At 43.8% G+C, this 12310-nt stretch overlaps 1 protein-coding gene across 1 annotated transcript in view; it reads left to right on the forward strand.

Moving 5' to 3' along the window:
• Positions 1-1934: 1934 nt before the first annotated feature.
• Positions 1935-12310, forward strand: part of rint1 (RAD50 interactor 1) — a 31934-nt gene continuing 21558 nt past the window's right edge. Inside the window, exons 1-8 of the mRNA XM_076722666.1 lie at positions 1935-2185; positions 3462-3587; positions 3830-3945; positions 4234-4407; positions 4551-4691; positions 6451-6634; positions 7477-7587; positions 7798-8023. Of these exons, the coding sequence (XP_076578781.1) occupies positions 1952-2185; positions 3462-3587; positions 3830-3945; positions 4234-4407; positions 4551-4691; positions 6451-6634; positions 7477-7587; positions 7798-8023 (1312 nt within the window). The 5' untranslated portion in view covers positions 1935-1951. The remainder of the gene's footprint in view (positions 2186-3461; positions 3588-3829; positions 3946-4233; positions 4408-4550; positions 4692-6450; positions 6635-7476; positions 7588-7797; positions 8024-12310) is intronic.

Raw genomic sequence — 12310 nt, forward strand, 5'->3', positions numbered from 1 at the left:
GGGATATTTTCGGGTGTGTTAAGTCCCACACAGCAGCCTGGCCAGCTGATCTGTCTCTTCTTCACATCTGGAGCATACAGGAGCTCTTGAGTGGGCATTCTGGCTCCCACATGGAAACTTAAAAAACATGTTGAAGGGTGGAAACCTCTTCACTAGACTTAGGACTTTAGACTGCTTCTTTATTGATCCCAGTTTGGGAAAATATTTTATTTTATCTAGAAGCAAGTTGGTCTTCAAATGAATAGGAGAGGGGCCCATTCACCAGGGACAAGGCTCAAGAGCCTTTTAAATCACCAGACTGAACTGAAGAGCAGAAGAGCCAACTGAAGAAACTTTTGCTTCTTCATGCTTTGTAGTCTTCTGTAGTGAGAAGGCAGTGTCAGCTGTCAGAGGCACCAAAGCACCACTCCTCCATCTTGTCCAAAGTCTTTTCTTTTGTTCCAGTTTCTCAAAAGACAGAAGGCAGCTCACCTGGTAGAATGTGCACCCAGTGCAGAAAGGCTGAGTCCTTACTGCAGAGGCCTGGGCTAGATTTCAACCTGGGGCCATTTGCTGAATGTCATCCTCTCTCTCTCTCTCTCTCTCTCTCTCTCTCTCTCTCTCTCTCTCTCTCTCTCTCTCTGTCCAGCAGAATGAGGAGTCCATTCACAAAGCATGGGAGAAGCCAAGCGCCGCACTGCTTCCTTCTGGCAACACTGAAATACTCAAAGTGTATTGTAAAGACAATTTCAAGCAAGAATTTTCCATTGTGGCTCATATTTGAATATTCCTCCAACAGAAATAACATTCCCAAAATGTGATGCACATTTTGTGTGCATCACACTGTTAAAACACAATTCCATAAAATAATTCCACAGCAACATGTTGCTCCATCACAGTAATTTGCTGGGTATTGTGAACTGTGATTATCATGAATTCACAGTTCAATATAGCAATTCTACAGCAACGCACTATATATCTCAGTCCTGAAACTTAAGTATCATGAGGCAAAATAAGCAAAACACCTTTGGCCCCTGCCCCTGGACTGGAGAAAATGCGATGCAGTACCGTGTAGGGTGCCCTTCCAGTGGAGACAGTGAGATGCAGTGCATTCAGCTGGTGTCCTTTTTATTTTCTTGGCTCCTGACCCTCAGACAGCCTCAGTCCGCCACTGCTCCTCACTGTTTGAGATCGCTTTGGTCCCTGCTGAACTCACCTCTGCGGACTACACATCCTTGCTCCTGGCGTTTGGCGCCCTCTTGTGGACAGACTGCAACATTAATACCAACATTAATTGAACTGATTGTCAAATAACATCCTTGCTTCTAACCAAATCCAGTGTGTGCCCTTCATTGTGTTTGCGCCCTTTCACATGTTGCAACAGACCAAAAGTTACAAATAGAACTATCCTTGGCCGTTTTGTCTTTGGGATGATCATTGTGAATGTTAAAATCGCCATTTATACCAAGATACTCAGAAAGCAGCTCAGTGAAGTTGTCCACTTTACGTTGTATATAATATCATTTTATTGCTGATATTATTCCATACAAGAATACACAAATGCTAAGCTCTCGTGCACAGGTGGCCTTGGGGTCATGACGTGCAGCCAGACGTTCATCTGTGAAACTCCCCGGTGTCGACGCAAGCGTCTTTAAACAAGGGTGGCCTTGTTTTAACTCTCACTGCGCTCCGTAGATCCCGAAATATTAGTGGAAGAAGCCTGCTAGGACCCGAGTTTTATCCTGTTTCTTTCAATGCGTTTCAACGGAGAGAGTAAACAAGACAAAGAATCAATTTGTCTTCGTTTCTGCTCCTATATGGACGAAGAGTATATAAAAAACCTGGACATATAGTGCCACGTAACCACGCCTGAAGGCAGCGTCTGTCGCTCTGCGGGTCACGCAGAGATATTAATCGAGCGCCCCCTCCAGTACCGTTGTAGCAAGTTTGTTGACAGCGTAGAAGAGGAAAGATGGCGGCGCCCACAGCAGTAGAGCAAGCAATGAACAAGCAGACATGTAATTTTTTAAGTCCCGTTTACACTACCAGCCAAGATAGCGAGTCTTTTTCTGACGGTTCCGAGGAACTACAGGACTATGTTGTAGATTTCCTGGACAAAAAGGTGGGCAGCGACCTGAAATCCTTGAAGAATGTTGGCGACCTGCTGGAAAAACTGCGAGAGGAAAACAACGTACTGGAGGGACAGGCGAGTTAGCAGCTTCGACACATATGGACAAAAGACTTTGACAGATGTCCTTGTTTATCGCCTTGTGTATGAGGCTTCATAGTACGGCCTCTCAATAGGTTTTCACGGGGGGAACGTTGTGTTATTACAGTAAATATACTGTATTCCACCTCTCTCAGGACCATGTGTACACCACCAGGCTTTCCAGACATGATGATCAAAGTTTTGCTCAGAGCATTTACTGTGTACGTTTGTTCAGGGGCTGTCTTTCATAGTTTGCTGAGAAATCTTAATGCAATAACACAATGACAAGTGACAATATGCTTCCAACTTTGTGACAGTAGTTTGGTGAAAGCTCTTTCTTTTCTTTTTTTTTTTCCGTGGTAATGCTCCATGCCCGCAGCCAAGCATGGCCCCAATAAGAAATAATCATCCAAGTTTAGTGTGTAAGATCTTCACAGGCCCGCAGAGCCCTGATCTCAGCCCCATCCAACACCCTTGGGATGAAGTGGAGTGCTGCTTTATGCTAATATTGTGCTTCACACTCTCTTCCCCAGAATGCTTCCCTCACTTAGCTTTTGATAAGTACGCTGTTCAATCACAATCTGTAGGATTGCTGTTAATTATGTAATCATAAAATGTTTGAATTTCAGGCAGATTAAAAAATGATTCAAAAATAGTCTTTTTTTTCCACATATAGATCTACACAACACATGCTGTATATACATCATACAAGTCAGTACAAATACTTCAAATCAGTGTGGGTTTCATCCAGGCAAGCAAGTCGGTGCAAAAATAGACCAAACAGAGATGTGTGTTCATACATGGCAAGATAATGCATCTTTGCTAATCTGATTTTGGGACATTACATATACACATACTGCACCTCATTTTTTAGCAATTTAATATCTAATTAAAGCCACTGCCAGGCCACTGCGCTTCTAAATCCAGTTCACTGTATCTCTGAAACTGGCTTCTGGTCATGAACCTTCACAGTGCTCCATCACTCACTAACCTCACTAATGCTCTTCAGTTAGTAGCAACTAAGATTCCCAAAGGCCCACACCATAAAAAACAACCACCAACATCAGTTATAATGCCAAATATCAAGCACACCCATGTTCCATGTTACATGGAACCACATTAAGGTAAACACAAGGCGAACAGCTCAGTCTAGGAAAGCAGAAAGAACTGGACTGTTTCCAACTTAAGTTTGCAGCTGACCACAAGACCTGAGCAATCTATGTCCACTACTGTGTCCAGAATGAGCAGTGACTCTGTGATTTGTGTCGTTCAGGTTCTGACTGTGTCCAGCTCCGTGCCTCCTAAAGTGTCCGCGGCTCTGTCTGCTGCTGAAGAGGCCAGATGTTCTCTGGAGGACCTGCTGCAGAAAGAGAGGTTGATCTCCAACACGCTGAACCAGGTAGAGACAGAACCAAGAAGCAGAGGAAAAACACTAAAGTGATTTGAATGAGCAAACAAGGCGGCAGCGTGCGCGACACACTTGTCTTTCTACCTGCTTGGCTCAGATGTTTTCATTACTTAGAGATGAAGCAAGCAATATTCCAGATTCCATGACTGACAGAGACAAAAATGTCCTGTCTCCTGTGGCATTCTGGGAGGTGTATACAGTTGTTCATCTTGGTTAATTATTCTGTCTTCCAGCACCTACAGGGGGCCCAGCCTTGGATGGATAATCTTGGCCAGATGCTTAACCAAGTTGACACAATAGAGAGACACATGAAATACCTACGGTGCCTTCAACACATAGAGGAACTCAGGTACTGTAAATGAGGTTAAGGGGATGTAGAGTTATCAAAGACAAATGGAGAGTGACATGACAGAGATGTGCGAACAAAGAAAGAGGAGAATGTAGACATGAACCCTGAAAGGACAGCACAGCTGAGTTCTTGTGGATTAGTGGTCTAAGGCATTAACAGAACTTATTGGCCTCTTCAACATTGTTCTTCTTTCCTCAAGCAAAATTAAATGGTTATTCTGAATTTTGATATGCTTCTCCGTGTCTGTCTGTCAGAAGCAGTAATGTGTGACGTGTTGTGTGCCTGCAGTGCTGCAGTCCAACAGTGTCTGATGACCAGCAGCGTCTGGGAGGCCATAAGGGCAATAGACAGCATGGCTGCACTGGACACTGGACTAAAGCAGTCTGGGTGTTCTCACCTCCAGGGCTTTCTCCATGAAACACTTCACTTCTGGCACAAGATCATCAAAGACAGACTGGCCAAGTATACCTCCACCCCCCCACCCCCCCCACCCCAAACACAAAATATGGCCTGGTTCAGAAATGCAAAGATCATCCCCACAATCACTGTCTCATCATCCTGTGTTCTCTATTCGACCTAAATCTTCTTCTTTACCTCTTTCACAGTGATTTTGAGAAAGTCTTGACTCAGCTTCATTGGCCGATCATCTCCCCTCCCACTCAGTCACTGACACCCACTGCCAATTATCAGGAGATCAACAGCCAGCTGGAGCTGCTTGTCACACAGCTGCTGGCCCTGCAGACCTCGTATCCTTCAGTTTGGCCTTCTACACACCTATACTCATCTATAGTTCACATTGTGTTGGCTAATATGCTTTGGAGGAAATGTAGCGCCACCCTGATTATGGTCTTCCTTCACCTCACTATTGGGATGGCGATATCTGTTTGTTGGCCTGGAGTGGAATGTCTTGAGAAATGAATTGATGGATTTCCATGAAATTTTCTACAGACATTCAAAGTCCTCACAAGTTAATCCTGCTGACTATAGTGATCCCAGATCCCAGATGATTGATTTGTTACATATTCATATGAAATATGATCTTGAAGATCAGCTGCAAACATCAGCTAAATGTAATGTATACATGACATACATGCATCTTCTACCTTTGAAAGCACGAGTATCCTCAATGTGCTGGTGAATAAATGAATGACACTGCTGTAGGGGAATTAGGCCATTAAACCTTTGGGTTTAATACTTGCACTCACTAATATAGAAAGGGCCACCAACCTTCATCAGATCAGAAGGATTTTATTTATTCTTGTTTTTCTGCTTATTTAATAATAATTAATGAATTAATGGTAGATCAGTCTCATCATCTGAAGTGGAAGCTCTCCATACAGTGATCGTCTATTTCCAGCTCAAAAGGACACTGTCTGACAACGATTTAAGTGAAAAGTATTATTTATTTGGCACAGTAATGACAATGGATATGAATAATGAATGATACAGTGAATAATATGGATTATGATGTAACACAAACTACAGAATGAAGAAGCTACAGCAGGATAATGAAATGAATGAGTTTGGCGATAGTGAGAAGTAGTTTTGAAGAGAATGAAGATGCGAATTTAGTGTTGATTTCCTGAATTAATGACTAAGGTTCATGACAGGTGAACCCTTATATTTCATCCTATAGAGAGAAAACATGAACTAATGGTTGCGTGTGATGGACTCATCTGCTTCTCACTGTGGTCAATCACAGAGTTTAAATGATTGATTTTCATCACACTTCAACATTGTTCACAGCACAACATTCTTCAATACTGGTACTAAATGAAATGCTAACTAATGGTATAACTAACTAATAGAACAAAGGAACAGGGAAAGGCAGATTATATTTGGTGAATTAAGCACTACTAATGATAACGGTCTCATGTCACGTATCTGAAACCTAACCTCTACTAGTCTCTAGATGGCAGTGTGGTTCTGTGGTAGAAACCCGGACAAACATGCTTATGAGAATTAAGATCATAGTTTTGTCATTTTACAACCTAGAAACACAGGAAAAACATTGAAACCATACAAATTGTGAGTTTAGTGCTGTGGGAACATCTGAAGTTGAATCAAACATATCGTTTGTATCATCCTGATGTGGTAGAAAAGAAAGCACACAAAACAGTTTGCTACAGGAATGTCTGATTTACAACTTGTCAGTGTTGTCTGGTTCATGGGGCCTCCTGAGACCTGTTAATTGTCAATCCTGATGGTTTTAATACCTTCATCTGGTGTGGAGCTGTATGAGAGAATTAACATCTTCCTGGAAACAGTCTAAGTGATAGGTAACCCTCTGTAGTTGGAATCTCTTTCCTCCCCCAGCTCTCCTGAAGGAATGCAGGGGAAAAAGGGGGACAGGGCCAGATCTTGTTCTCCTACACTGTATAGAAAGTAGAGAGTGACCAGGTAATGACATGAAACAGGTCAGCAGCAGGACGCAATCTGAGGATGTTGTGTGTTGAAAAACTGTAGGTGCTCCAGTGTTCGGCTTCTTTAACATCCCCCTGTCAGTGATGACCTGTTGTCCCAGAGGCCTTTGAACTCATCTGCACCCTCCGCCCAGCCTGTTTCTTCAGCCGCACTTCAGTCCCAGGCTCCCCCCCTCTGTCTTCCCATCCAGATCATGCTGCTGCCGCTCAGCAGGAGGTTCAGATACCACTTCTACGGGAACCGACAGACCAACACCCTCAGCAAGGTCTCTCCCACACACACACAGACACACAGACACACACACAGACACACACGCACACACACACACACAGACACAGAAAACACATCATCACATATAAAAACACGCACAAACAGGCCAGACTTGCACTTTCAAGAACACACACCACTGAAAACAACTAGACCATCTTCAGTTTGTAAGGTTAGACACATAAACACATATAATTCACACACACATACACACACACACAATTTTAATGATAAGTGGAAGCCAAGGAACCAAGGTTTGAACTTCTCTCTCATTTATGCCACTGGCACGTGTAAATGAGCTCTTCTGTGTCTTTATCTCGGCTCTTTGTAAACACTGCTTGACCTCACAAAGCGTAAAAATAGAAGACTTTGAGACTTTAGACGGTTTCTTTATTGATCCCAATTTGGGAAATACACAGAATGTATACAAAATTATTTCGAAAAAAATAACAAAAAATATAAACAGGAATAAAAATAAAATATAACTAAATAAAATAAAATATATAGTTATATAATATGTATTATAATGTATAATACATATTATATCATATTATAATAAAAAAATACAATATAACTAAGTATATAAACAGTATTGACAGCAAAAAAACAGAAAAAATTTGTGCAGTTTCACATGATAGATGAGTGTAAACCATAGACTGTATGTGTAGTGTAGTGCAGATAAAAGTAATATGTAAAACACAAGAGTTTGTGAGGTTGGTGGATTAACTGTAAGTTACTGCTGTACAGTGTGATGGCTCGTGACAGGAATGATTTCCTGAAAAAACGTTTTTTGCAAAGCTTTAGAACCTCAGACTCCTTCTCTGTCTGTGCTTTTTTCAGCCAGAGTGGTACCTCACACAGGCTCTGATGTGGATGAGTAACAGCTCGGCGTTCATGGAGGAAAAGATCCAACCTATCCTGGACCGAGCTGGGGCCACCATCAGTGCCAGGGTATGCTGTGTACAATAGACTCCCCTTGACTGCGTTAATCCCCTCTGGTTGAGTGACGTCCAAACAGAGCAAAATACTGTATTCCTGTGTTTTTAATACTGGAAAGAACGTAGAAAAACTTAGTAAATCTTTGCTTCGGATGCAAGCCACATGTGCAGCGCTTTGTGTACTACTGTTACTTACTGTTATTGTGCATGTATGTGTGTGTAGGTGGAGTTGTGTCGAGGCCTGTTGTCTCTCGTCCAGGAGAAGGTGGCCAGCGATGCTTCTCGGCTGCTGTACGATGATATGCTCTTCTGCCACTTGGTGGAGGAGGTGCTGCAATTTGAGAAGGAGCTGCGAAGCAACCAGTCGTACCCAGCAGTGCTGCCCGGTCTGCTTCACCTCCTGCTGGAGGACGCAATCCTTCAGAAGTGGCTCACTGTGGAAAAGAAGAGTAAGTGGTCACGTGTGAGGGTGCTTAGCTGCATGCGCTGATGTCTGTTCCGGTGTTTGCTTTCTCTTCCTTTTTGCAACAGTGTGATTTATAATCAAAGACGTCTTTCATTTCTTCCATTATTATTAAATCAGCTTATTATTATTACAGCTTATGTTTTTTGTTCATATGAGTCATTGGTAGTCTTCGTGGTGGAAATTCTTGTGAGCTGAAGGAAGGAGTTCAGCAGGAGACTTCAGATGTCTTAAGTATTTATTTGGGGCTTTGCATACTGTAGGGGAATCAGTTTATTAAACCTATAAGTTAATGTTGCATTCGTTAATAAAGTACAGGGCAACAACCTTCCTCAGCTCAGAAGGATTTTATTAGGGCCACGGGGCAGCCACGAGCACTACTGCCTACAGCAAAGCTGTAGACAGTAGTGCTCGGGGCGAAGCCCCGAGCACTATTGTTATCCTGCGTGTTTTTTCTTCTTATTAGGGCCACGGGGCAAGCCACGAGCACTACTGCCTACAGCAAAGCTGTAGACAGTAGTGCTCGGGGCGAAGCCCCGAGCACTATTGTTATCCTGCGTGTTTTTTCTTCTTATTATTATTATTATTAGGGCCACGGGGCAAGCCACGAGCACTACTGCCTACAGCAAAGCTGTAGACAGTAGTGCTCGGGGCGAAGCCCCGAGCACTATTGTTATCCTGCGTGTTTTTTCTTATTAGGGCCACGGGGCAAGCCACGAGCACTACTGCCTACAGCAAAGCTGTAGACAGTAGTGCTCGGGGCGAAGCCCCGAGCACTATTGTTATCCTGCGGGTTTTTTCTTATTAGGGCCACGGGGCAAGCCACGAGCACTACTGCCTACAGCAAAGCTGTAGACAGTAGTGCTCGGGGCGAAGCCCCGAGCACTATTGTTATCCTGCGTGTTTTTTCTTCTTCTTCTTATTAGGGCCACGGGGCAAGCCACGAGCACTACTGCCTACAGCAAAGCTGTAGACAGTAGTGCTCGGGGCGAAGCCCCGAGCACTATTGTTATCCTGCGGGTTTTTTCTTATTATTATTATTATTATTATTATTATTCTTCCTCTTCCGGACGTTTTTCGATTCGCTACTCCTCCTACAGTTTTGGGAGCACCCACGCAAATGTTATATCAAAACGTGCGTCTCGATCGGGATCGCTATGCTATTATTTTTCTTAAATTTATCGCAGTTTTTCGCGACGTAAGTCGCGAAAAACTGCGATAAATTTCCCATAAGAAATGAATGGGAGGCCGTAAAAATTGTCGCACTTTTTCTACTGGCTACTGCTCCGGCATACTTTCACCTAGAGACTCCGTTTAAACTTTAAATTGTAGACACAAGTCTTGTCTATTGGTGTATTAAGCCACGTTTTGATAACTCGTGTAGTTTTTGAGTAATCCCTCATCAATGACCATGAGCGTTTTTGGAGAAATTCTCTGATTTCAATGGGTGTGTATTGCGCGGACAGTTAGAGGCTAGAGTGGGTGACATCATCGCTAGAGTGGGAGAGAGCCGAAAAAAACGCCTGGATTTTTGCTCTTTCCACGCTCCTCCCGGCCACAGTTTACACTCTACAGGCATGATTTTTTCCACAGTTGTAGACAAACTTGTCCTCTCTCTCACAATGTGATCGAAAAATCTGTGAGAGTTACAGAATTTGAATTAGCAGCCTCTAAGCGCGGCCACGTCTGTCTCTGCTCCCCATGCACTCCAATACAAAGATTTTCGGAGAGAAGCAGAAAGGAGCCCCGTTTTCAACTCGCGACTGTGTCCACAATATATGCTGTAGAAGCATAAAATTACACCAAAACGTTCAGGAAGTCCTCAAGGCGCTCACGGTGTCTTTGTTTTTCTGATAGGAGCTTCCGTTCTCTCAGGAGAAGCCCAAATGTGAGAGGAGTGCAGAGGCAGAAAATCGCTCGTTTTCTCCGCTTTTCTGTCGCCCCTCTCTGTCTGCCCCTATCGTCATGGGCAACCAAGCCAAATTGCCATGACAACCACTGGGCCTCAGTGGCAGAGAGCCTAAAAAAAACTCCAGATTTTCTGTCTTTCCAGGCTCCTCCCGGCCACAGTTTACACACTACAGGCATGATTTTTTCCACAGTTGCAGACAAACTTGTCCTCTCTCTCACAATGTGCTGGAAAAATGTGTGAGACTTACAGAATTTGAATTAGAGGCCTCTAAGCCCGGCCACGTCTGTCTGTGTCTCTTTTTCTCTCTCTGAGTGCATGTGTGCCTGAGTGCTGAGAGGGGGCGTATGTGTGCGTGCGCAGCTGGGTCTCATAGAGCATGATTGGGAGGGGCTCTCAAGTTGCTGTGGCAACCTCTGAGGCTCAGTACCTGTGTGAGCACTTCTCTCTCATGCTCCCTCACACAAATAAACAGACATATGGGCATATAATGTAATGTATATGTACGCGGTCGGGCAGTAGACCCCGTGGCCCTTTCAAAATTTCCCGCAGGGAAATTGTCTAGTTATTATTCTTCCTCTTCCGTGTCAAATTTCGGACCGCTACTCCTCCTACAGTTTTGGGAGCACCCACGCAAATGTTATATCAAAACGTGCGTCTCGATCGGGATCGGCGTGCTATTACTTTTGGGAAATTTATCGCAGTTTTTCGCGACGTAAGTCGCGAAAAACTGCGATAAATTTCCCATAAGAAATGAATGGGAGGCGGTAAAAATTGTTGCACTTTTTCTACTGGCTACTGCTCCGGCATACTTTCACCTAGAGACTCCATTTAAACTTTAAATTGTAGACACAAGTCTTGTCTATTGCTGTATTAAGCCACGTTTTGATAACTCATGTAGTTTTTGAGTAATCCCTCATCAATGACCATGAGCGTTTTTGGGGAAATTCTCAGATTTCAATGGGTGTGTATTGCGCGGACAGTTAGAGGCTAGAGTGGGTGACATCATCGCTAGAGTGGGAGAGAGCCGATTAAAAACGACTAGGTTTTTGCTCTTTCCACGCTCCTCCCGGCCACAGTTCACACTCTACAGGCATGATTTTTTCCACAGTTGTAGACAAACTTGTCCTCTCTCTCACAATGTGCTCGAAAAATCTGTGAGATGAACAGAATTTGAATTAGCAGCCTCTAAGCGCGGCCACGTCTGTCTCTGCTCTCCATGCACTCCAATACAAAGATTTTCGGAGAGAGCAGAAAGGAGCCCTGTTTTCAACTCGCGACTGTGTCCACAAAATATTCTGTAGAAACACAAAATTACACCAAAACGTTCAGGAAGTCCTCAAGGCGCTCACGGTGTCTTTGTTTTTCTGATAGGAGCTTCCGTTCTCTCAGGAGAAGCCCAAATGTGAGAGGAGTGCAGAGGCAGAAAATCGCTCGTTTTCTCCGCTTTTCTGTCGCCCCTCTCTGTCTGCCCCTATCGTCATGGGCAACCAAGTCAAATTGCCGTGACAACCACTGAGCCTCAGTGGCAGAGAGCCTTTTTTTAACTCCAGATTTTCTGTCTTTCCAGGCTCCTCCCGGCCACAGTTTACACACTACAGGCATGATTTTTTCCACAGTTGCAGACAAACTTGTCCTCTCTCTCACAATGTGCTGGAAAAATGTGTGAGACTTACAGAATTTGAATTAGAGGCCTCTAAGCCCGGCCATGTCTGTCTCTGTCTCTTTTTCTCTCTCTGAGTGCATGTGTGCCTGAGTGCTCAGAGTGGGCGTGTGTGTGCGTGCGCAGCTGGGTCTCATAGAGCTTGATTGGGAGGGGCTCTGAAGTTGCTGTGGCAACCTCTGAGGCTCAGTACCTCTGTGAGCACTTCTCTCTCATGCTCCCTCACATACAGGGAGACATAATGGGCATATAATGTAATGTATATGTACGCGGTCGGGCAGTAGACCCCGTGGCCCTTTCAAAATTTCCCGCAGGGAAATTGTCTAGTTATTATTATTATTATTCTTCCTCTTCCGTGCTTTTTTCGATTCGCTACTTCTCCTACAGTTTTGGGAGCACCCACGCAAAAGTTATATCAAAACGTGCGTCTTGATCGGGATCGCTATGCTATTATTTTTCTTAAATTTATCGCAGTTTTTCGCGACGTAAGTCGCGAAAAACTGCGATAAATTTCCCATAAGAAATGAATGGGAGGTGGTAAAAATTGTCGCACTTTTTCTACTGGCTACTGCTCCGGCATACTTTCACCTAGAGACTCCATTTAAACTTTAAATTGTAGACACAAGTCTTGTCTATTGGTGTATTAAGCCACGTTTTAATAACTCGTGTAGTTTTTGAGTAATCCCTCATCAATGACCATG

Source organism: Chaetodon auriga, chromosome 22 (genome assembly GCF_051107435.1).
Source record: "Chaetodon auriga isolate fChaAug3 chromosome 22, fChaAug3.hap1, whole genome shotgun sequence".
Taxonomy (NCBI): Eukaryota; Metazoa; Chordata; class Actinopteri; order Chaetodontiformes; family Chaetodontidae; genus Chaetodon; species Chaetodon auriga.